The sequence below is a fragment of the Phycomyces blakesleeanus genome (assembly GCF_001638985.1).
Source record: "Phycomyces blakesleeanus NRRL 1555(-) unplaced genomic scaffold PHYBLscaffold_32, whole genome shotgun sequence".
NCBI lineage: Eukaryota > Fungi > Mucoromycota > Mucoromycetes > Mucorales > Phycomycetaceae > Phycomyces > Phycomyces blakesleeanus.
The window spans coordinates 195,872-219,448 of record NW_017265189.1 but is presented as its reverse complement, the minus strand read 5'-3'; the positions used below and the strand labels follow the sequence as shown (position 1 = coordinate 219,448).

The 23,577-nt window shown below is 33.1% G+C and overlaps 8 protein-coding genes and 1 non-coding gene across 9 annotated transcripts; 4 read left to right on the top strand and 5 right to left on the bottom strand.

Moving 5' to 3' along the window:
- Window positions 1–412: 412 nt before the first annotated feature.
- PHYBLDRAFT_151921 (hypothetical protein) lies at window positions 413–2,757 on the top strand (the record flags this gene model as incomplete). The annotated part of the gene is made up of 11 exons (XM_018432786.1): window positions 413–694; window positions 752–847; window positions 929–976; window positions 1,028–1,087; window positions 1,148–1,267; window positions 1,324–1,671; window positions 1,740–1,832; window positions 1,914–1,952; window positions 2,010–2,258; window positions 2,353–2,455; window positions 2,540–2,757. The coding sequence occupies 11 exons, from the start codon at window positions 413–415 to the stop codon at window positions 2,755–2,757; spliced, it is 1,656 nt and encodes a 551-aa protein (XP_018285023.1).
- Window positions 2,758–2,982: 225 nt separating this feature from the next.
- PHYBLDRAFT_70335 (hypothetical protein) lies at window positions 2,983–4,029 on the bottom strand (the record flags this gene model as incomplete). Its single annotated transcript, XM_018442260.1, has 2 exons — window positions 2,983–3,469; window positions 4,001–4,029. 2 exons carry the CDS (start codon window positions 4,027–4,029, stop codon window positions 2,983–2,985), a joined length of 516 nt encoding a protein of 171 aa, XP_018285022.1.
- Window positions 4,030–6,984: 2,955 nt separating this feature from the next.
- Window positions 6,985–7,775, top strand: PHYBLDRAFT_151920 (hypothetical protein; the record flags this gene model as incomplete). The annotated part of the gene is made up of 2 exons (XM_018432785.1): window positions 6,985–7,161; window positions 7,578–7,775. 2 exons carry the CDS (start codon window positions 6,985–6,987, stop codon window positions 7,773–7,775), a joined length of 375 nt encoding a protein of 124 aa, XP_018285021.1.
- Window positions 7,776–8,402: 627 nt separating this feature from the next.
- On the bottom strand, window positions 8,403–11,387 carry PHYBLDRAFT_174687 (hypothetical protein; the record flags this gene model as incomplete). Its single annotated transcript, XM_018437315.1, is given in 8 exon segments — window positions 8,403–8,711; window positions 8,731–8,845; window positions 9,190–9,294; window positions 9,364–9,526; window positions 10,394–10,696; window positions 10,778–10,939; window positions 10,998–11,111; window positions 11,336–11,387. 8 exon segments carry the CDS (start codon window positions 11,385–11,387, stop codon window positions 8,403–8,405), a joined length of 1,323 nt encoding a protein of 440 aa, XP_018285020.1.
- Window positions 11,388–11,573: 186 nt separating this feature from the next.
- PHYBLDRAFT_174686 (hypothetical protein) lies at window positions 11,574–13,293 on the bottom strand (the record flags this gene model as incomplete). The annotated part of the gene is made up of 5 exons (XM_018437314.1): window positions 11,574–12,020; window positions 12,064–12,263; window positions 12,781–12,797; window positions 12,889–12,977; window positions 13,240–13,293. 5 exons carry the CDS (start codon window positions 13,291–13,293, stop codon window positions 11,574–11,576), a joined length of 807 nt encoding a protein of 268 aa, XP_018285019.1.
- A 1,024-nt stretch (window positions 13,294–14,317) lies between these two features.
- Window positions 14,318–14,389, bottom strand: PHYBLDRAFT_t262. The gene has a single exon. It is a non-coding gene; the product is annotated as a tRNA-Asp (tRNA).
- Window positions 14,390–15,127: 738 nt separating this feature from the next.
- Window positions 15,128–17,837, top strand: PHYBLDRAFT_174685 (hypothetical protein; the record flags this gene model as incomplete). The annotated part of the gene is made up of 5 exons (XM_018437313.1): window positions 15,128–15,301; window positions 15,887–15,970; window position 16,614; window positions 17,148–17,347; window positions 17,391–17,837. The coding sequence occupies 5 exons, from the start codon at window positions 15,128–15,130 to the stop codon at window positions 17,835–17,837; spliced, it is 906 nt and encodes a 301-aa protein (XP_018285018.1).
- Window positions 17,838–18,023: 186 nt separating this feature from the next.
- PHYBLDRAFT_174684 (hypothetical protein) lies at window positions 18,024–21,200 on the top strand (the record flags this gene model as incomplete). The annotated part of the gene is made up of 6 exons (XM_018437312.1): window positions 18,024–18,075; window positions 18,300–18,413; window positions 18,472–18,633; window positions 18,715–19,017; window positions 19,789–20,341; window positions 20,381–21,200. 6 exons carry the CDS (start codon window positions 18,024–18,026, stop codon window positions 21,198–21,200), a joined length of 2,004 nt encoding a protein of 667 aa, XP_018285017.1.
- A 118-nt stretch (window positions 21,201–21,318) lies between these two features.
- On the bottom strand, window positions 21,319–22,629 carry PHYBLDRAFT_70330 (hypothetical protein; the record flags this gene model as incomplete). The annotated part of the gene is made up of 4 exons (XM_018442259.1): window positions 21,319–21,489; window positions 21,562–21,771; window positions 21,842–22,147; window positions 22,204–22,629. The coding sequence occupies 4 exons, from the start codon at window positions 22,627–22,629 to the stop codon at window positions 21,319–21,321; spliced, it is 1,113 nt and encodes a 370-aa protein (XP_018285016.1).
- Window positions 22,630–23,577: the final 948 nt, after the last annotated feature.

Here is a 23,577-nt window from a genome sequence, read left to right as displayed (position 1 = left end):
GACTATTTATACAAATTGATACTTGATTTCTGGCTAAAAGAATAGCTACGTTAATATGTCTTAGATGCTAGTTATCCAGTAATATCTTCTACAAGTATATTCACCATCTTAAACATCTAAAACATATACAAAAAACCAATTGGCAATAACAAGATCTTTTACCCTAAAAGTCAACCATTATTGGTTGCTTGTGAATTCCGATTGATTGCCAATGTCAACTTTGACAACTACAGTATCTCATGGACAGCCAATAAGTTTAAAATCTCAAAACTGGAAGCAGTTTTATGTTTCCTAGACTCACTGGATTTTTTTTGGTTCAGCATTTTTTGTTATTATTATTGTTTTTATTATTTCAGGTACATCTTTTCCTTCACTTATACTTTTCCCTGTATTCAAAACCTTTGCACTCATAATGAGCAACTCCAACTACACCCAATTATCCATCAATGACATTAATGATGATCATATGATCCAAATTGCCCCAGATTACGAGATGGCCAATCCCAAAGTCACTGAGACTTTTGCTGATGAAGGGAAATTCACTGTTTGGTTTGAAAACTTGGCCAAGAGACATTCCAACTGGAATGTAACTAACACTCACTTTTCTCAGGCTACTAGTACAGCTAGTCTTAGAGACGTTGTATTGACTGTATACTTTGTCTGTGACCACCAAGAATTCCTCAAGAAGGCCAAGGTTCAAGAAATGGCTGGAAAGCCAAAAGCAAAGAGAGTTTGAGCTGAATCCATCAAGAATGGCTGCAAAGCCAAGATTACCAAGAAAACCTTGCGTGATGAGAGTGTCCAGGTAGATTACCTGTGGCAGCATGCCACCCACCAGCCTGAAAATGTTTAAGAGGTGGTACGGTCAAGACACCCATCTGAGGTCAAGCAGTGGATTGTCTCCCATGTAGACAACAACATGGATTAGAAGGCAATCAAAACTTTGCTTCGAATCAACCCTCAGCGATTGGATGAGGTAATAAATTTGTTTTCTTTTATCTTAATTACTAACTTGATTGTGTTATAGCTCAAAGCAGGTATTGATATTGCCAGCTTCCCAATGTCTCTTCGCATTAACTATCATGATGTTCAAAATGTCATAAATGCATGTCTGAACATCCTTTCAAGATGAAATGCCATTGACGAGACAAGTGTTGAGCAATGGATTGAGTTTTTGGAAAAAGAAAAGAACTACTTGGTTCACATTGTCTTCCATGAAGGTAATGGACCATACCTTGTTTCGTGGATCTCTCCTTGGCAGAAGAAAGTATATTATTTAATTTAATAATCATTTAAAATATAATATTACTAACTGTTCAACAGATTCTTGAGTTAGCAGATGAGTGGTGCATTGACTCAACTCACAAGACCTGTAAATCTTTGGTAGATTCTAGTAAGCACTCGTATCTGTATACGATAGTTGTGAGAAGCAACGTTACCAACAAGGGTGTTCCTGTTTGCTTCTTTGTGACAAACGCAGAGTTTATCACAACCTTGTTGCAATGGCTCAATTGGGTTAAATCCAACTGTAGCTTGTGTGTCAAGTGCATGATGATCGACTGCAGCCCGGTTGAGATTGGTGCCTTGGAGGAAGACTTTGGCCAGTCTGTCCAGGTCCTTTTATGCCACTGGCACATCAAGAGAGCATGGGAGATGCACATCAAAAAAGATGTAAATTATGTTAATACACTTATTTTTAAATATTACTAATAATTATTTATATTTAACTAATACTGTAGGTAAAAATTACTGGAGCCACCCACAAAAGCAAGTGTGAACAGAATGCAGTTTGGGTGGCTCTCAACTTGCTGATACATGCCAGAAGTAAGGAGGTATTTAACTAGCAATACGAGGAATTTGTTTCTAGATTTGCTGGCCGTGTCAAATTTGTGGTATATTTTATCACACACTAGCATGCTAAGTGTGCTCTTTGGTCAATGGCCTGGAGAGTAGTAAAACTACTATAAATATCAATGTATTGTTTATGAACTATTTGTTATTATTATTAGGATGCCAGATTCTACACGGACAATCTGATTGAATCCTACTATCACATCTTGAAAGCTTACTACTTGGGTAGATCAAGAAACTTCTGGACTGACTGGTTGGTTTACATGCTCTCCCAAGTAGTTGAGCATGACTATAGACAAGAGGGTCTCAAGATCATGTATAGGTTCAAACAGCTTGTTTTGACATACACCGAGAAGTCAAAGAAAAAGAAGGCGTATGATATTGCTCATGAAGATGCTCTTGGCATGGTTAAGATCATAGAAGATAATTTGGTCATTAGATATAACTTTTTATATGTTAAATGTAATAATATTAATGTTGGTTTTTATTTATTTATTTTAGATCTACAAGTGTTGCTCCTTTACTGACAATTCTGTTTGGTACAAGCTCTTGGTCAAAGAGGAAGTACTGTCAGTCTGCTCTTGTCCAGACCCTAATCATTTGTGTAAGCATATATTTTTGGTCTGCAGAATGATGGGACTCCAATATTCTTTGACCAAAGAGCTTCCTATTGCTCAGAATTGAGAAGTTCAGATAGTTGACCAAAGTGAGAAGAGTTCTTTGGCACAGAATAGACTGCGTGCTCTGGAGTTTGTTGAGAGACATAGCAGCTTGATCAATAAGATTGCTCAAGCTGTTGGTAAAATAAATGCCGTGGCAAGAGATACTGCCTCTGGAATGGACATCACCAGCCAGATTTTGGAAGATTGTTTGTCTTCTTTGAAAGAATCTGGTGTTTCTTTCTAGCAGAAGTATAGAAAACAATAAATATATATATAGAAATAATAATAAAACTATTCAAAACATATTGGATCAATTGCCTTTCACTTATATCTTTTGAAAAAAACATGGTATCAAATATAAGAATTGTTTTTTTTATAATCTTGAAAAAAAATACAAAGTGTTTTTTAATACTGCTTTTTTTTTGTTCGACCCGGATCTAATAAAGTTTGACTCTCTAGGTGGCTGCTCTCAGTTTTGAGATTTTAAAGGTTTTTCATGGACAGCAGAAGAGGAGAAAAAAAGACTGTGACACAAAGAGTAGAAGATATCTAGCATATAATTGACAAGAAAGATATGCTTGCAAAGCTTGGAAGTATCAGAGCAAGTGCAGCTTTGCAGAAAGTCATTCTGTAGCTCAATGTTGTATACAACAAGATCAACTGTGAATGATCTGCAAGTGAATGCAGTATCACTCAATTTCTCAACCATGTCCATAGTAGTATCACTATCTAACATGTACATATTTTGTCTTTTTTGCTCTTCTTGACGTGTAAGGCATACTGATTGGAATCTATATAACGTCTTAACATTTTCTTGTCTATAGTCAAGAGTTAAGACTTTGGCCAGAAGATAAATAAGTCTATCTACTTGAAGAGATCTTGCACATTCAAGATAGAAAGTCTTCTGCTGATTGTGATAAGACTCTATCAAATTATTGATGTGAAAGGTTTCAGTCTATTGTTTATATTACATATTAGAAATTAGCTAATAATCAATAATGTTTCATACTAATCTCTATGCTTTGCACCATAATTCTTTTTTTGGCACTCACATTCTGTTAAAGTACAAAATAAAGTTCTTGTATTTCCCAAATTTCACAAGAAATTCATTATATAATGTATCTACTAGAAAAATTGCTTGATTTACCCTATGTGAAAGAAAGCAGAATACTGATATAAAGAATTAAATTCCCCTGTAATTTAAACAATCTTGAGTCTAGTATGCATTTATTCTTTATCCTAAATAATGAATACAATCGTTCTGTGGAAAGAATTTTGCTCATAAAGTCATATAGCCCTACCTTATAATATCATCTCAGAAACTTAAAGCAAAAAAAATACAACATTTTTTGTGTATAACATTACATTTTCTTCTTCTTTAGAAACACAGAAGACAGATCACATCCAAAGATTTTTCTTGTAAACCTTAATATTGTTTTCAGAATAGCATACTATTCTATAAACAGTAATTTTTCTTGAGGGTTTACCTTCCTAATATAGAACACATAGCAACCATGAGAACTTCCTACTCCCCACTTCCCATTCTGAAAAATATGCAAAAAAGATTTCTTATTTGTAGAATCTGTATTATGTAAAATGTAGTCTGAAAACTTTGAAATTTTTATTTTTGAGAAATAAATGGAAAACAAAAAAGCTCAAAAAAAAGCAGCAATATAATGGGAGCAAAAATACTCTTGCAATAATAAATAATAATGTAAACATTGTAAAAAAATATATGTAATAATAGACCAAAAAGTGTAATAGTAGCGGCAGTATACTGTGGTGGGAACAGAGGAAGTAAAGAAACAACAGCAGATGGAGAATATAAAAAATATTGAAATAAAGACAAAGATTAGTATTCATGATAAAACATGACATGTTCAATCATTGAAAGTTACCTCTTGAAAGTAGTAGATTAGATTTCACTATGACTTACCTAAAACAAAAGGAAGAAAAGAGTCAATAATATAATAAAACTCAAACTATCAAGATGAAGATATTTATCTTTGCTACAGAACATGATGGAGTTTCTCAAAATGACTGTAATCTAGAAAAAAAAACATTAGTAAAGTCTTTATAAACTTATAAATGTAGTCTGTTAAGAGAAACACCTTGTATCAAAGCAAAATGACTTCTAAAAACAAAGTAAGTGCATATTATATTTACTAGTACTCACTTGAACTAAAAATAAATAGAAAGAAAAATGGAATAAAAGGAAAATGGTACCCCTTCACTAAAAAATGCCAAGTTCGTGACATCTGTTATTATTTTTTTTTGGCGACTTGACAATTTTTTTCTTGGTTTTTTACTTAGCATTTTTTTTACAGCACAACAAATTTTAAAATGTTCGCATAATCATGGTCTTTGCAAGTAATTTTTTGTATATATAGGTCAGATACGGTACAAATTACTGGGCACTTGGCATTATAATAAATATAAAAGGAAAAAAAAACATAAAATAAAGGAATAGGAAGCTATTTCCAAGAAATGTTTTATCACAACAAGTTCCTTGGCTGCTAGCATTTACAAGTACAAAAGTCTTTAGTTAATTCTGGATATGTTTAGCCAATAAAATCTCTCACTTTTATTTTTTGCATTTGCTTTGTCGGAAAATATTTTTTTTTACTTTCTCTCTGTCACAAAACTTCTTTTTTTTCTTTTTCTCAGTCGCAAATACAATATTTTTGCGTAAAATCCACCCAAAATAGTCTAGAGTCATTTTTTCTTCTGCTTTTCTTATTTTTATCTATTTATTTACAAGCAATTAGCCAATTGAAATACATATTTTTGTTTGTGCAATTGTCTGAAATTCAAAATCTCTACATATTTTTTTATTTTTGAACTTGAACTTTATTATAACCAATTAGCGCTCTTTATTTGAAATTCGAGGAAAAAATTATTATAAACAAGTAAAAAGTCTTTGGATGTGATAGAAACATTTCTTTATGACAGAGGAAACATGTCTTTACTCTAAATATAAGCAATTCTATTGGATCTTATATTTTGGACAAAGTATAATACATTCATTTGATTGACTGAAAAATAATCTTCTCACACTTCTTTATAAATAGTTTCAGGAGAATAGCTTACAAACAGGGCTTTTATTTTTATAAAAAAAATCTTGAATTATATTGCTTAATAATACACTTTATAGCTAACTCTCAGTTATCACAAGATTAGTTAGGCTATTCTTGATAAAGGAGTAAAATATATACTAGAAGCTATTGTCTAATAATATGAAGATTAAGAATGTATTTTAGATATACTGCTGAACAGACTGCTGGAAATATGTCTTGTATCATTGACTAAACAGAAAAAAAAAGTTAATTAAAATATCAAAGAAGATGTGTTTTATTATTTTAAGAAAATATGCATACTTATAAACAAGTGTGGTAACATTGTGCTCGTCATATTTGCTTTATAAAAGATAACTGTAAAGAATGTCTCAAATAATAAAAATAAACATTAGTATTAAAAATGAACTTACCAAGATAAACGATATTGATAGTATTTTGAAAACAAAATGAAGAACTAGACTAATATTTTAATATATTCAAACAAATAATATCAACAAAAAATGAAGTTAGTGTAAAAACAAATATTATAATCTTTTTCATGCTTATCAAGCACATTACTGTAGTAGTCATTTGCAATCGCATGCAAGACATGTACCTTTTAAAACATAAAAAGCAAATTAACAAAGAGTCAAAACCTTTTCAATTTTTTTTATCTTTTGTTTAAGACAGAGATATACCAAGCCATGTAAATAACACTATTAAAAAGTAAAGAAGTATGCTTAAGAATATTAGATTATTAGCAGGACTAGAAATGCATATTAACTGCTTACCCAAGTGCTTCAATAAAAACAAAAATAATAAAGGAAAGAAAAAGGAAGAAAAAAAGAGGAAGAAAAATAAAGAAACAAAAGAAATAAAAGAAAAAAACTAAAAAAAAAAAGAAAAAAAATAGAAAAAAGAAGAAAAAATGGAAAAAGGAAATAGAGGATTAAAACAGAAGACCCAAGTATTATTTAACCTAATAAAAATACACCAAGAGCTAAATCAAGATATCTAAAGCTAATAATAACACATATTATTTTCACAGTTGCAAAAAGTCTGTCAATGATAAAAGAAAAGACATTTTTCACTTGATATTTTATAGCAATCCCTTTCTTACTCTTGCAACACTTTTATCTTACTTTGTATGTATAAGTATATTTAACCCACTAGAAAATAACAATAGTAATAATGTAGAAAATATATTTATTACGATTTTAAAATATTTCATATAGAAAATAGCCCTACATATACCGAGAAACACTAGACGTAGATCTACCTCCAGTGGAGAGAGTACCTCTCTTTCCCAGATTATAGCTGGCTGTGTTGGATGATGTGGAATTGCCCCTCAGCCAGTATCTGTTTTCAGCAGTGATAAGTGTCTGGATCAGATGTCCTTGGATCTAAAAAACATTATGACACAGCTTGCATCAATGTACTGCAAGGTAGGCCAGCTGATGGATGGCCAGAAAAGAAACATTGGTGCTGCTGCTTGGCAGGAGAGTATGCCAGCAAGCTTGCCAGCCCTTTTCTCTTTGTCTCCTTCCCCTGTGCCAGCCATGTCTGAGCAGGAAATGAGCTCAGTGATCTTGGTAAATATTTGATCCAATACAGTGAATAATAATCTAATAAATAGTATTTAGGCATTGATTAATGGAAAGGTCTAGAAAAGGAACCTGAAGTCCAGAGACTCTTCCGTCATTGCTGAGAATGAGGCAAGAAGAAGATAGAACGTCAATGGGTGCATTGACCATCCCAAAAATGCTGCGCTCATTGATTATCTCTGTCAGTATGTTCTTGCACAACCATGTGTGGGAAATTTCTGGTCCAGCATGGTGGTACCAAAAATCTGAAACAACTACAAGCAACATCATTGCTCTGCCCACTCCACAATGCAACAAGATACAACAAGATGGCGCAATGCACGCATTAATAATTGCATTAGAGAGATTATTATAAAAAAAAGTGTTTTATTAAAAATATATTATATTTACTTTACATTTTTTAGATTCTTGCCCATCATACGCATACATACCTGACGAACTGGAGGTTGATTGACAATGAGATGGGTCTTGAAGTTGAACTTCTTTCTGAGATGTCATTCCTCCATCTCTTGCAGAAAGATGTGATGTTGGATGGTGAGTCTGACGTGAAAGACATGAACATTGCAACTGTACATGTGCTTAGAGTTAAGCATCCCAGCTGAAGAAGCGATGAGGTAAACTATTTTTGGTTATGCACCAATAATAAAATAAAGATCTAATGAAATAAATATAACTGAACCATTTCTTGAAGATTGTTGACTTTGTAGCAGTACAAACTTGTTCAAACAAGTCAATGTTGAAGTCGAGAGCAAAAATGCCTAGACTTCAATTGGCGGAAAAGAATTTTATTGTACCTTGTCACCTGATTTCGTTGCTTCCCCCATAGGCAATTAAACAATATTTTTTTTGCTTCATAAACACACACAGTTTTTGCGCTTGATTGATATATAACCAGACTAAAAGCAAAAATAATATTAAATAGAAATAAAAAACAGAGAAATATATTAATAAACAAAGTAAAATAGAATAAGATAAAGAATAAATAAATAAATAATAAAGTATAGAAAATAAATAATAAATAAAAATAAAAGGAATTAAGCATATATTTTTTGCAGCAAAAGAATTGCCATCTTCTTATTAACATTTCTTGTTGTCTTGTGGTCAATAATTGCGACTGGCAGAAGGATATGATAGACTGGGAGAATAGACTGAAAGTCCAAAGAGTAGAAGTCATTTTAGTATATTCCAATGCCTTTAGGTTGTCTATGGATGTCAGATGTTGTTTTGTACTATTTGACAAAAGCAAATATATGCTGGTGATTGTGATTGTAGAGTGTTGTGGAAGATTTTGTGGGTGTGAATGAATGAACAAAGATGTACTGAATCTCACTAATGTAATCATAGCAAGCATTTGTGCGATTTTCTTGAAACAAAGCCTGGATGTAGGAACCACGTCCATTGCCATTACATCCCTTGTAGACTTGCCCTAAAATTTCAATGGACTTTATGACTTCAATCTGGTCGTTTACAAATGCTGAACTTGTCATATCATTCTTGCAATTAGAGATCCTTCTATCATTGTAGGCAACCTGATAGTGCTTGATGAAGCAATTGTACTATGTTGTTGACATTGATGACATTGGTTTCTTTGTTAATGGGAATGTAGTTGGTAAGAGTGGTTCGTTGTCTTTCATCAATATTGATATGTCCAGTGTGGTGCTGATAAAGTTGGCTAGTAAGAATGTGAATTGAGAGTATGAGGTAATTGATGAAGATGATTATTTTTAGTGTTTTATAAATTTTTGAAGGATATCCATGTATGCATGTATATCAGTGAATTCCATCATATGGCTGATGATATCTTGCTTATGAACGTCTTCTACAAATTGTCTTATATATGTCAACTCAAACCTAGTTTTTCTGTTAGTTTTTATATTTTTTAGGATACTGTTGTATTGTTCAAAACTGAACAGTCAATAATCATAAACAGGTCCAAAGTTGCGAATTATATCTTGGAGGTGGAGGTGTAGGTGCAAGTTTGGCGAGAGAAGATCTAGGCTGTATAATATCTCATACTTTTTGCAGAAATCCTCTAGATACTTATGGGCTGTTGCAATGTCACTTTCACATATATTTGGCATGACCAGGATTCGACATGCCTTGATGAAAAGCATCCAATTCCTAAACTTGTTCAGCAGCAAAACATCTTTAAGCACAACAGGAGAGTATACAAGACACCAAGACTTCTACTCATCAGCTTTCATATAGGGAAACCCCTTTGCAATCTTTGTCCCAAGTGATATGTAATCAGGCAGCAACACTATCTTCTCAACTGCCTTTTGCATGGCAACAAGTTTTTTATCGTCAATTATCCCATCTGCAACCCATCTCTCCATCATTCTTTTGGCAGTGCCTAAGAAAAGATTATGCATTGGATCAATGATTGTGCAGTGGACAACATCAAAGTACTCGAGACGATGCAGTTCGGACCAGCAAACACCATTTGCAACTTCGAGACGATGTCTCTCAGCATGCGCGGTTGCATTTTTCCAGACCTCTGCATCCTTACAATTGTCATTCTTAGTGCAAAGGAGCCACTTTGAGAAATCAAATCCAGAATAATCAACGGAACTCGTTCCAGCCAGCCTCGAAAATTGACGCTTACACTTGTGGCATGCATTTGTACTTGTATGGGATGTGAACCCACATACTTTCCTTGCAGCAGGTATATCACAGGCAACCATGAGAAGGGCTGCTCGGATAGAAGTACCATTTGGACATTGGTGAGTCTTAATCTTAATATCTTTGTACAGCTCCATCAACTCATCCACAAGCGGTTTCAGATAGTTATTTATGTCAGAAGTGCTTACTTCTTTAGGCCCTGGCATTAACCCAACAAGAATCACGTTCTCCTTCTTGAACCGCTCACTGCGTGGAAGATTATTGATTGCAAGATATATGGCACCACAGGAGTAGGTAACACCATCAAATGGCTGAAACCAGTCAATGTTCAGCGTGAGCATGAGTGATCGCTCGGTATCAACAAAAGGTATATCATCTACGTCTACTATCTCATTCCACATCACACCATCGTACACGTCAAACAAAGTGCTATCCATTTTCGGGCCGTGGTTCCATGAGTTGATGTTGTTTTCAAAATCCGGGCGTTGAAAAAACGTCTTTAGGGCTTTCTTGACGGAGTGGAATACATATGTCTTTTTGGGTGCTTTTGACCCGGGACCAGACTTAAACAAGCTGTTGCCACACAAGGAGTTTTTACCAAAATTGGGTGATGTACAACACAAAGGGGCGGCTTCATTATCATATATGGCATGGCATTCGCTACATGCAACATACTTCTTGACACCACTTGTCAACGCTTCAAATCCGGCCAAACGTTTGAGGCCAGCAACACTCACTGGAAGGCGGAATGGGTCAAACAAAAACTGCAGTATCTTGTTGATTATGGCAATCAGGCTTACAGCTCCTTCATCCACGACGTATAGCGAGACAAAAAGAGCAACTGAAATAACAATGAATTGGTGAATCAAATTCAATTCCGAGATTGATTCCAATGAAGAATCTTTAATTTGATTTTTTTTAAAGAACGTTGATTAACTCTCTATTTTCTAGGATATAATATTATCTAAAGCTGTGTACCTACCTTCATCATTGTCCATCTCAACATCAGATTCATCTTCATATTCTTCTTCGTAAGTGTCACTTGTATACTGGACATTATCTTCAGGGCCAAACACGCAATCCGTTTCAGAGAAAGGTTGGTTTCTTGTCCGTATATCCAAAATGTCATTTGTGTCATTTAGGTCTACAAAAGCGGAATGTTAGACCCAAATAAATCAATGTAATAAAACAAGTTTTCTTACTTCTAAGCTCAGAATTCATTTCAACATCTTCCTGTTCAAATTCAAAACTATCTTCCTCTTGATTTACAGGCTCAGAAACAACACTACTAATTGTATCGCATGTGTCTTCATGGGCTACACATTTATTATTATTAGTGTTAATATTATTATTATTATTATTATTATTATATAAAATAATAAAAAAGGAAATGATATAAAATAAAATAAAATAAAGTAAAGTAAAGCAAATGTATTAACCATATGCGTTTGAACATGTGTAATATCATGATTATCTTTTTCTTGATGATGTTTAAATGTTTTAACAGATACACGATCGAATCCTAGTGTCTTGCTTTTACAGATAGAGCAGCGACACTCTTTTCTAACAGTTGGTTTGCGAATAGGAGCCATTTTAAAATGAAAAGAAAGGTTTACAATAGTATTTAATAGTAAAGAAAGAGACTTCAAAGAAAACACACTTTTATTTTATTTGAGTTTGATGTTGCATTCTAATGCTACACAGCTGCCAGTAGCCAATAGAGTAGCTTAAAATACTATTCAAATACTTTACTCACAAAAGTGAGCTGAACTATAATTTTACCTATTCTGACTATCAGAACTTAGGTATACTTTACATATGCGAAATTGATCTGTTTTTGCAGTGTGAATATATGTCTTTTTTGGAATTCTTGACTTGGATCCAGCTTTGAACAGCGTTGTGAAACACAGAGAGCTACCATCAAACTTAGGCGATGTACAGCATAATGAAACAGATTCATTATTATCATAAATCGTATGACATTTACCACATTCAGTATACTTCTTAATTCCTTTTGTTAAACCACCAAATCCAGCCAGTTGCTTTAGTCCAGAAACACTCAATGGAAGATGGAATGAATCATTAAACAATTCTAATATCTTGTTGACAATCAAAATCAATATTACCACACCTTCATCAATGACATACAATGAGACAAATAAGGTAATTGCAACTATAATGAAACGGTAGACAAAATCTAATTTGGAAACACACTCAAAAAAAAACTATAATAAAAAAAAGAGGAATTAATTGGTATTTTTTTTTAACTTCTAAGATACTCATATTCTTTAAAATACTGTATGCACCTTCATTGTCACTCATTTCACCATCAGTTTCATATTCTTCATTGTTGAAATTGTTTCTTCCAGTGTATTCATTATCTTCAATACCAAACACAACATCAACCTCAGAAAGAGATAGGTCCCTGGTCAGAGTGGGTGTTTCTACTTCTTCATTGTCATTCGATTCTGCCAAAATATTAATATTAGGCCAAAATAGTAAGAAAACAAAAAAAAATAGTTTTCTTTATCAAAGATATAATCCATAGTATCTTCATTGCTCTCGATCTCAAATGTCTCTTCAATTATCTTGTTTTCTATAGTTAAATAAATTTATTCTATTAATTTTTGCTATACTAAAATAAATAAAAATATAATTATATTGCATGCAGATAATGTTCTGCATAAGCTCTACAATTTTTTTGGCTTTTTCATGACGCTTTAATGTCTGGGCAGATACAGTGTTATATCCTCCATATCAAACTCTGTATACTAAGCAGTAGCATTTGTATTTGTTGTCTGCATTGCAGTTGGGGGTCATTTTTCAAAATATATATATATGTGTTTAACAATAAAGAAAAGGAATGTAAATCAGTTTATTCTATGATTTATTTAGGTTTTGTGTATTTTCAAATGATACACAAGTTTCTTTAGCCAATTATATTGCATAAACTTCTTTTTGAATACTTTACTCACAAAAACTGACTGAGATGGAATTTTACTCTATTCTTTCACACATAATTAATTTAATTTCTCTGTATAAAAGAGAATCATTTTTGTAGTATATTCTGCGAGTAGTTTTGCTTGTATATACTCTTCGACTTCAAAGTCTCTTAATTCTCTCTTGGTGAACTCTTGTTGTTCAGCATCAGAGTTCATAAATTTGGAAAACATCTGCTTCAGCTACCAATTGTTGTTTTCAATCTCAGTTGTTCTTCCAATGCTATAACACAGCCAAAATTGGTCAAACCCACTGGGAATTATAAACAAAGATAAAAGAATAAAAAGAGAATAGAAAGATAGATAAGTTTTATTGAATAAAATAATATCTTCTTTTATATCTTTTCTAAACCTACTCAGTCATTAAAAATATCTGTTTTGGTTTGTATTCTACTTTTGTTAAGTTATGTGTTTTCTAATTCTTTTGTGAGCAAAAGGAAATCACTTTGGTCATAATTCTCAAAAAAGAATTCGATGTAATTGACATCCTGATTGGCATGTCAAGTCTCGACTGGGTATATTTTTCTATTATTTTAACTTGTATAAGTTTTGCTAATAGATCTCCACCAACTAGGACATTGTGAATAAATAAGAACAGATAGGAATATAGAGAATTGAATGCTTTTAATTGATATAAATCTTGGAGTATTTATACAGATTTCTTAAAAGTGAAACTATCTAATCTAATTATTTTACTCAAAACATATTGGTTTTATATTTATGGAAGGCAATATAATATGTCTTGGTTAACAAAAAGGGGAACCAATTGATATAACATTGAGAACATATGTTAAAAGGAATAACTAATTGGATATCTGACTTAAAAATTTCTATCTACGATGTCAACTCTGACAGGCAGACAACAATTTGGGCACAACAATTTCTCGTGCCCAAATTCTTATCAGCCAATCAGGATGATGATTACACAGAATTCTCTTTTGAGAACAACAACTGAAGTGATTTCCTTTTGCTCACAAAAGAATTAGAAAGCACATGACTTAACAAAAGTAGAATACAAACCAAAACAGATATTTTTAATGACTGAGTAGGTTTAGAAAAGATATAAAAGAAGATATTATTTTATTCAATAAAACTTATCTATCTTTCTATTCTCTTTTTATTCTTTTATCTTTGTGTATGATTCCCAGTAGGTTTGATCAATATTGACTGTGTTATAGCATTGTGTCGTGCTTAATTTTGGTGATATAAGTTCTAGTGACTTGTTCTTACAAAAGAAGCAGGAATTAGAATAATTATTCATCAGTTTGTAATTTTAGAAATTTATAATCAGCTTATATTAATTTGTAATATTACTAAACACTACTTGAGTATAGTCAAAGATGAATAATTATTTCAAAAAGTATATAAGATAACCCAAATGAAAATAATAAAAATCATTTTTTAATCCTCTCTCTTATTTGCTTACTCCTGTGTTATTAAAGCTTGACCAATTTGGCTATGTTTACAGCAAATTGGAAGAACAACCCAAATCGAAAACGACAAAATGAAAAGATTTATATAACCTCTCCGACCGGGAATTGAACCCGGGTCTCCCGCGTGACAGGCGGGGATACTCACCACTATACTATCGAAGAGAATACAATATTATTTGTGTGTGTAAAAGCTAAGTCCAGCATTTGACCATGTCGTGGTGTCTGGTACTGGAAAGTCTGTCTGCTCGGTGGGTTTGTCTGGCAGTTTGTTGTGACATGTCATCCCGGTTATGAGAGGCTGATGTTCACGGTTTGTTGATGTGATGCTGTGCCCTCGGTGGTAAGAGGAGAATTTTTCCGTGTACAGGAAAAAGCTCATTTCCGTTCCCTGTTTTTTTTATACACAATACTTTTTCTTTTTCTCTTGTTAACATATTCATCTACATTGTACTCATTCAAAATCATGGTCCCCCATGCTAATAACATTTCTCTTTTACAATACACATAATTCATCTTGCCGACATCTCTGCGCAACATCAGTACCTTTATTATTATATTTTTACAATATTTTTATTTATATATTTTATTCTTGCTGTATCGATTATTCATCATTCTATTTTTACTATCTTTATTTTTCCAAACTTCTATTATCAACTTAAAATCTTGTCAACTATAAAAAGAGAAGCAAACTCAACTCAATAAATCAATCAATCCTTTGTTCAGTTTCAATATCTTTTTCTTGTTTTCTTCTCTTTGTGGTCTATACTATTTTGTGACATAACATATCGGTTCATTGATTTTAGAAAGATTGTTTGTTGGTTTTGGTTTCCTAGTTGGTTATTACTTTTCTGTTTTGTCATTCTCTTTTCATATATCTTTTTCTCTCTTTTGATTTTAATAATGATTTTATTAGTTGTTCTCTCTTTTCTTACCTATCAACTATTGCTGCTTGCCGCCTTTTACTGTATCTGTCTTCTGTTCTATTCTATTATCATTGTATTTTATTTGCCAAGTGATCCGTTACAATCTACAACAAACCTAACACATCATACGTCAGTATTAACACAGAGTATTGTAAAAATGGTCAGCTGTCAATAAAATTTTTGGTTGTCCAGCAGTGCGGTGACATTGCAGAATTCTTTGTAATTCTAGAAAAATTATATTCTATTATTATTATTTTTTGATTTTCTAACGGCAGCCAAGACTGAATAGAAAGCAATTTTTTTATTTGTAGAGCAAAACACCAATAAGTACAATGAAAAAGCATCATCCTGTCAACAACAACTTCAAACAACCACACATTATATCTTATTTTCTTACTATATTTAACTGAACTATGATATTTCAGATACAAAACAATAGAAAAATAAAATATTTGATAATAGAGGCATATAGAAATACTTTGAGACTGTATATAAGTTGTCTTTATTCATAAATAAAAAGTATCATTTTTTATAAGAAAACACAATCTGCTCTTGTCATTACGTCTTAGTTTCTTAAGGCTTTCTTCCTTTACTATATTTGGTTATTAGAGTGTATTTACTGCTTAACTAGTGTTGGTGTTACAATTATGACATCAAGTCATAAATCGTATTTCTTTAGCTTTTAGCTATTCTTTTCTCTTTTATACTAGAGCTTTAAAACTTCCTACTAAATTAGCTCCATATCGATCTGACACAGTTTACCCGGCAGTATGATATAATTATCTTAACAATCTTTAAGATATTATCTACAGTACTAACTGTAATAATTATTGGGTTGATTACTTAATCATTTATATAAATTTTATACTGACAAGATGATAGCTACTACGCTATCCCAATATGAATATGTTCTTATATGTGATAAATCCAACATCTGAGTGTCTGGATCACCACATGAACGAATCAACTTGGAATTAATATTATTTTTATTATATATTCTTACAAGTATAATTATCTTCATGATTATTACTTAATAATTATATTATTTTATTTGTACTTAATGATAGTAAAGAACAAATCACATTTAATAGATTGTCAATTATACAACTTTTATTATATTTTTTTTATAATTTTATTTATTTAATTATTCAACAAGTCAATTGCAAAACAATAAATATTGCAATACTTGCATTTAATAAACATTGATTTTTTTGTCTTATTTTCTGACAACAAGTTCTCTTAATATTTAACGCTGTTGCTATTTTACTTGTTTGATTATCCAAGTATATTGAATCAAGTCTATTGAGATTGATCAATAGCACTGCTTTTCTCTTATTTTTCTCTTATTGATTTTATTATCTTTAATTCTATATTCTCTTTTGAGTTTGTCTTTTTCTCTCTTCACTGCAAAAATGATCCTCTTTTATACAGAGAAATTAAATTAATTATGTGTGAAAGAATAGAGTAAAATTCCATCTCAGTCAGTTTTTGTGAGTAAAGTATTCAAAAAGAAGTTTATGCAATATAATTGGCTAAAGAAACTTGTGTATCATTTGAAAATACACAAAACCTAAATAAATCATAGAATAAACTGATTTACATTCCTTTTCTTTATTGTTAAACACATATATATATATTTTGAAAAATGACCCCCAACTGCAATGCAGACAACAAATACAAATGCTACTGCTTAGTATACAGAGTTTGATATGGAGGATATAACACTGTATCTGCCCAGACATTAAAGCGTCATGAAAAAGCCAAAAAAATTGTAGAGCTTATGCAGAACATTATCTGCATGCAATATAATTATATTTTTATTTATTTTAGTATAGCAAAAATTAATAGAATAAATTTATTTAACTATAGAAAACAAGATAATTGAAGAGACATTTGAGATCGAGAGCAATGAAGATACTATGGATTATATCTTTGATAAAGAAAACTATTTTTTTTTGTTTTCTTACTATTTTGGCCTAATATTAATATTTTGGCAGAATCGAATGACAATGAAGAAGTAGAAACACCCACTCTGACCAGGGACCTATCTCTTTCTGAGGTTGATGTTGTGTTTGGTATTGAAGATAATGAATACACTGGAAGAAACAATTTCAACAATGAAGAATATGAAACTGATGGTGAAATGAGTGACAATGAAGGTGCATACAGTATTTTAAAGAATATGAGTATCTTAGAAGTTAAAAAAAAATACCAATTAATTCCTCTTTTTTTTATTATAGTTTTTTTTTGAGTGTGTTTCCAAATTAGATTTTGTCTACCGTTTCATTATAGTTGCAATTACCTTATTTGTCTCATTGTATGTCATTGATGAAGGTGTGGTAATATTGATTTTGATTGTCAACAAGATATTAGAATTGTTTAATGATTCATTCCATCTTCCATTGAGTGTTTCTGGACTAAAGCAACTGGCTGGATTTGGTGGTTTAACAAAAGGAATTAAGAAGTATACTGAATGTGGTAAATGTCATACGATTTATGATAATAATGAATCTGTTTCATTATGCTGTACATCGCCTAAGTTTGATGGTAGCTCTCTGTGTTTCACAACGCTGTTCAAAGCTGGATCCAAGTCAAGAATTCCAAAAAAGACATATATTCACACTGCAAAAACAGATCAATTTCGCATATGTAAAGTATACCTAAGTTCTGATAGTCAGAATAGGTAAAATTATAGTTCAGCTCACTTTTGTGAGTAAAGTATTTGAATAGTATTTTAAGCTACTCTATTGGCTACTGGCAGCTGTGTAGCATTAGAATGCAACATCAAACTCAAATAAAATAAAAGTGTGTTTTCTTTGAAGTCTCTTTCTTTACTATTAAATACTATTGTAAACCTTTCTTTTCATTTTAAAATGGCTCCTATTCGCAAACCAACTGTTAGAAAAGAGTGTCGCTGCTCTATCTGTAAAAGCAAGACACTAGGATTCGATCGTGTATCTGTTAAAACATTTAAACATCATCAAGAAAAAGATAATCATGATATTACACATGTTCAAACGCATATGGTTAATACATTTGCTTTACTTTACTTTATTTTATTTTATTTTATATCATTTCCTTTTTTATTATTTTATATAATAATAATAATAATAATAATAATATTAACACTAATAATAATAAATGTGTAGCCCATGAAGACACATGCGATACAATTAGTAGTGTTGTTTCTGAGCCTGTAAATCAAGAGGAAGATAGTTTTGAATTTGAACAGGAAGATGTTGAAATGAATTCTGAGCTTAGAAGTAAGAAAACTTGTTTTATTACATTGATTTATTTGGGTCTAACATTCCGCTTTTGTAGACCTAAATGACACAAATGACATTTTGGATATACGGACAAGAAACCAACCTTTCTCTGAAACGGATTGCGTGTTTGGCCCTGAAGATAATGTCCAGTATACAAGTGACACTTACGAAGAAGAATATGAAGATGAATCTGATGTTGAGATGGACAATGATGAAGGTAGGTACACAGCTTTAGATAATATTATATCCTAGAAAATAGAGAGTTAATCAACGTTCTTTAAAAAAAATCAAATTAAAGATTCTTCATTGGAATCAATCTCGGAATTGAATTTGATTCACCAATTCATTGTTATTTCAGTTGCTCTTTTTGTCTCGCTATACGTCGTGGATGAAGGAGCTGTAAGCCTGATTGCCATAATCAACAAGATACTGCAGTTTTTGTTTGACCCATTCCGCCTTCCAGTGAGTGTTGCTGGCCTCAAACGTTTGGCCGGATTTGAAGCGTTGACAAGTGGTGTCAAGAAGTATGTTGCATGTAGCGAATGCCATGCCATATATGATAATGAAGCCGCCCCTTTGTGTTGTACATCACCCAATTTTAGTAAAAACTCCTTGTGTGGCAACAGCTTGTTTAAGTCTGGTCCCGGGTCAAAAGCACCCAAAAAGACATATGTATTCCACTCCGTCAAGAAAGCCCTAAAGACGTTTTTTCAACGCCCGGATTTTGAAAACAACATCAACTCATGGAACCACGGCCCGAAAATGGATAGCACTTTGTTTGACGTGTACGATGGTGTGATGTGGAATGAGATAGTAGACGTAGATGATATACCTTTTGTTGATACCGAGCGATCACTCATGCTCACGCTGAACATTGACTGGTTTCAGCCATTTGATGGTGTTACCTACTCCTGTGGTGCCATATATCTTGCAATCAATAATCTTCCACGCAGTGAGCAGTTCAAGAAGGAGAACGTGATTCTTGTTGGGTTAATGCCAGGGCCTAAAGAAGCAAGCACTTCTGACATAAATAACTATCTGAAACCGCTTGTGGATGAGTTGATGGAGCTGTACAAAGGTATTAAGATTAAGACTCACCAATGTCCAAATGGTACTTCTATCCGAGCAGCCCTTCTCATGGTTGCCTGTGATATACCTGCTGCAAGGAAAGTATGTGGGTTCACATCCCATACAAGTACAAATGCATGCCACAAGTGTAAGCGTCAATTTTCGAGGCTGGCTGGAACGAGTTCCATTGATTATTCTGGATTTGATTTCTCAAAGTGGCTCCTTCGCACTAAGAATGACAATTGTAAGGATGCAGAGATCTGGAGAAATGCGACCAAACCAACTGAGAGACAGCGTCTTGAAGTTGCACATGGTGTTCGCTGGTCCGAACTGCATCGTCTTCAGTACTTTGACATCGTCCACTGCACGATCATCGATCCCATGCACAATCTTTTCTTAGGCACTGCCAAAAGAATGCTGGAGAGATGGGTTGCGGATGGATTAATCGATGATAAAAAACTCGTTGCCATGCAAAAGGCTGTTGAGAAGGTAGTGTTGCCGCCCGATTACACGTCACTTGGGACAAAGATTGCCAAGGGATTTCCCTATATGAAGGCTGATGAGTGGAAGTCTTGGTGCCTTGTGTACTCTCCTGTAGTTCTAAGGGATGTGTTGCCGTTGCCAGAGTTCAAGAACTGGATAGAGTTTGTTAACGCATGCAGATACTTCATCAAGCCTAGTGTTTCTGAAGAAGACATTGAGAAAGGACACAAATGCTTAGAAGAATTCTGTAAAGGGTGTGAGACATTGTACAACCTGGACCTTCTCTCTCCCAACATGCACCTGCATCTGCACTTACGCCAAACAATGATTGACTTTGGGCCCGTCTATGGCTATTGGCTTTTCAGCTTTGAAAGGTACAATAGTGTCCTGAAAAATATCAAGACCAATTGAAGAAACGGGTTCGAATTGACATTTATGAGACAGTTTATTGAAGAGTCGTGGAAGGGAGATTTTGTGCGTCGACTTCTGAAACCTATGCATGCACTTGCATGTTTTGAAATTTTCGATAAGTTCACCACCAACAACAACAACACCAACACCAACACCTACCTCTCTCACTATTTCTCAATTTCCGAATATCTTGAAGCTTCACAGAATCTTTCAATGATAATTCGTGGAAACGAGCCCCTGACACTATCCGCCTTGCCATTGAAAACAAGACCATTATCATTTATGCCAAAACATGAATATGATTGTCTTGTAGAATACTATCAAGCTGCGTACAAGAATCCACAGATCTCAGGTTGCAAAGATGTAATTGATGACTCACCTTTCGTCAATGACTGGATTGAAATGGTGAAGTCCGTTGATCTTCTTGGGCAAAGCTACAAAGGGTGCATTGGCACGAATGGCCGCGGATCATACATACAAGCATATTTCACTGAACGAACTGGGTCGGAACATGCGTATGTTGGAGAGATTCAGTACCTTTTTGTTCACAATTTTAGGCCAACTGTTTCTTCTCTAACATACAGAAATCCCCATAGTAGTCAGCATGTATTTGCATTTGTCAAATGGTTCAAATCCACTTCGGACAAAACAAGAGAATTAGAAGGAGTTGAGTTGTTACAGGATGAATTCTACAAGCAAGATTTTCAAAGCATCCTGCCAGTACATCGGATTCTCCTAACAGTTGCAATAGTAGATTATAAAACTACAAAAAACGTCAACAAAAAACTCGCGATTCCTTTACCAAAAAAAACTTACTATTAATTCTCATATACACACTTACTTATATATTTATCCTCTATTATTATTATTTCCTTTAATCAATTCAATTTCAATTATTACTATTTGGCCCTACAACAGAACATAGTAAAAAAGAAAATGTTTATTCATCGTTGATTGCCCAACGAGGCAATGACTGGGACAGAGTGGCAGGAACAGAGCAAGGCAACAATGTTGCTGGATATCTGTTCATTCTTGGCTTTGTTCCCACGCCCGCATTTAACACGTGATGGGTATGATCAATGTCGTCAACCATTGTCAACAATCTGTTGAACTGTATTTATTTTTATTAGTTCTTTATTTTTCTTGTTATAAAACTTATTTATTTATTCTAAATATTATTTACCTCTTCACTTCTCCAAGTGGGGCGAGCCACATGCAAACACCGTCGTGGAAGATTGTCCACGATCTCAATATCCGACTCACCATCAGACATGGCATCCTTCTGAAAGAGTTTGAGATAGGCCTTCTCAACAGGGTTTCCAGTCTTATATCCCATTGCAGCATCAATGGCTACCCAGTTGTCCATGTATGTCGACTTGCATCGGATAGACATCTGGTTATATAGATTGTAGCTTGAGAAAATAGTAATATACCAATTAATTTTTTATATAGTATATACAAACCTGAAGAGTATGACTGTTTGCTCTCCCCTTGCTGTTTTTCTTGGCCTTCTGCTCAGGAGACTCGTGAAAAGTACGATGACTGTGCTTGTACCTGTTCTTTATTTTATCACTTATCACCCGTGGGTGAGTACCAGCTAGACGAGTCTGGGCGCTAATGTAGCTCTTCAAGTAGTTGATAACAGCTACGTTATCGCAGTGGTTAATCTTCTCGTTCAAGTTCCACTTCTTCTTACTCTCGTTCTCAGCAACAAGAGCAGGGTCGTCAGACTCGAACTTCCAGTCCCACAACTTTTCCGCGAAGATTTCCTAAATACAGGTTGTTTAATAAGTTGTTGATACTAACATATATTAATATTAATTACCAAGATAATGACAGAAACCTCGGCATCACTGAGGGAGGTCTGGGGGACATAGGATGGCATCAGAGATGGTCCTAGACTAGCCATACGAGTCTGATTGTTGGCATAGGCAGTTGCAAAGTCTGCAAATGCCATATGTGTCTTTCCAGACGTGTCAACAACAACGCCCATCCTGTTTTTAAAGGCTGCCATGTTGCTATTGACAGCAGCAATGTCATCCTTGACACCATTGATATTGTTGTTTACTTTGTTAAACATTTCAACAATTTCCGCGTATCGCTGATCTTGGATAGTTGTGGATGAGAAACTGGGGGCAATTTCTTGAGGTCCAACACGGCCAGCCAAAACACGGTTTGCAGAGGTAGATATACTTGCAGATGCTTTTCCTTTTCCTTTACGGTCTGTTTTTCTGCTGCTATTGGAAGGCATTTTTTCTTTATTGTATTTTTATTAAAGTTTTATACATTAATAAATTATTAAAATAAAATAAATGTATGGGTTGAAATATATTTATTTTTGTTTAATCAAAGATATACATACAAAATATGTTAATATAAAGTAGATTTATGAAATAGCTGAGAAAAGGAAGGGATTATATATTATTTTCTATAAAATCCTTTATAACCTTGAACAACTTCTTTAATATTCAACATAGAACTTAGTGTTACAATATAATTTCGGACTATTCATTTTATTACTATTGTATTTTACTAGAGTCAATTCTCATCTAAACTGCCTTCTGTTTGAAAGCCCACTTTTTTTTCTTTTTCTTTATTTTTTTCTTATTTATTTTTTTCCTGTTTCTTTTCTGCTTTATTTACTTTTATTCTGGTTGATGTATTTGAGTTCACACCCTGGTAAGCAATTTGTTTTTATTATTCTACTGTTATATTTATTCTTAATGTTTTTTCTTTTATTATTATTGTGGTTGCTGATAGTATTACAAGTCTTTGCCATGTTGATTAATGGACAAGAACAAAAAGGTAAAACGCGGTTATTGTGTATGTGCTTCTTTATTAATTATTTTCTTTTTCTCTCCTCAGCTCATCATAAAGACATACCAACAGCAGAAATTTATCCGGTAAGTCTGAATAATGTATTTATTTGTTTTATTCTTATATCTAATTTTGTTTATTTTCTATCTCTGTTAGTACTGCCAACATTTCTATGTACCTGATTGAATGACTTGTCTTTGAAAACCGGTTTTCTTTGGTAAGTAATAAAGCCAAACTTTATTCCATGATCTTTACTAATGCGTTTTATTAAACCTTTCAGAACAACAGTCAATGTGCACTATGCCTGGTTCTGACGAAAGTACTGGTAAGTAACCATATTATTTAAATTAAAGAAAAATAAATATTTATATAATCTAATATA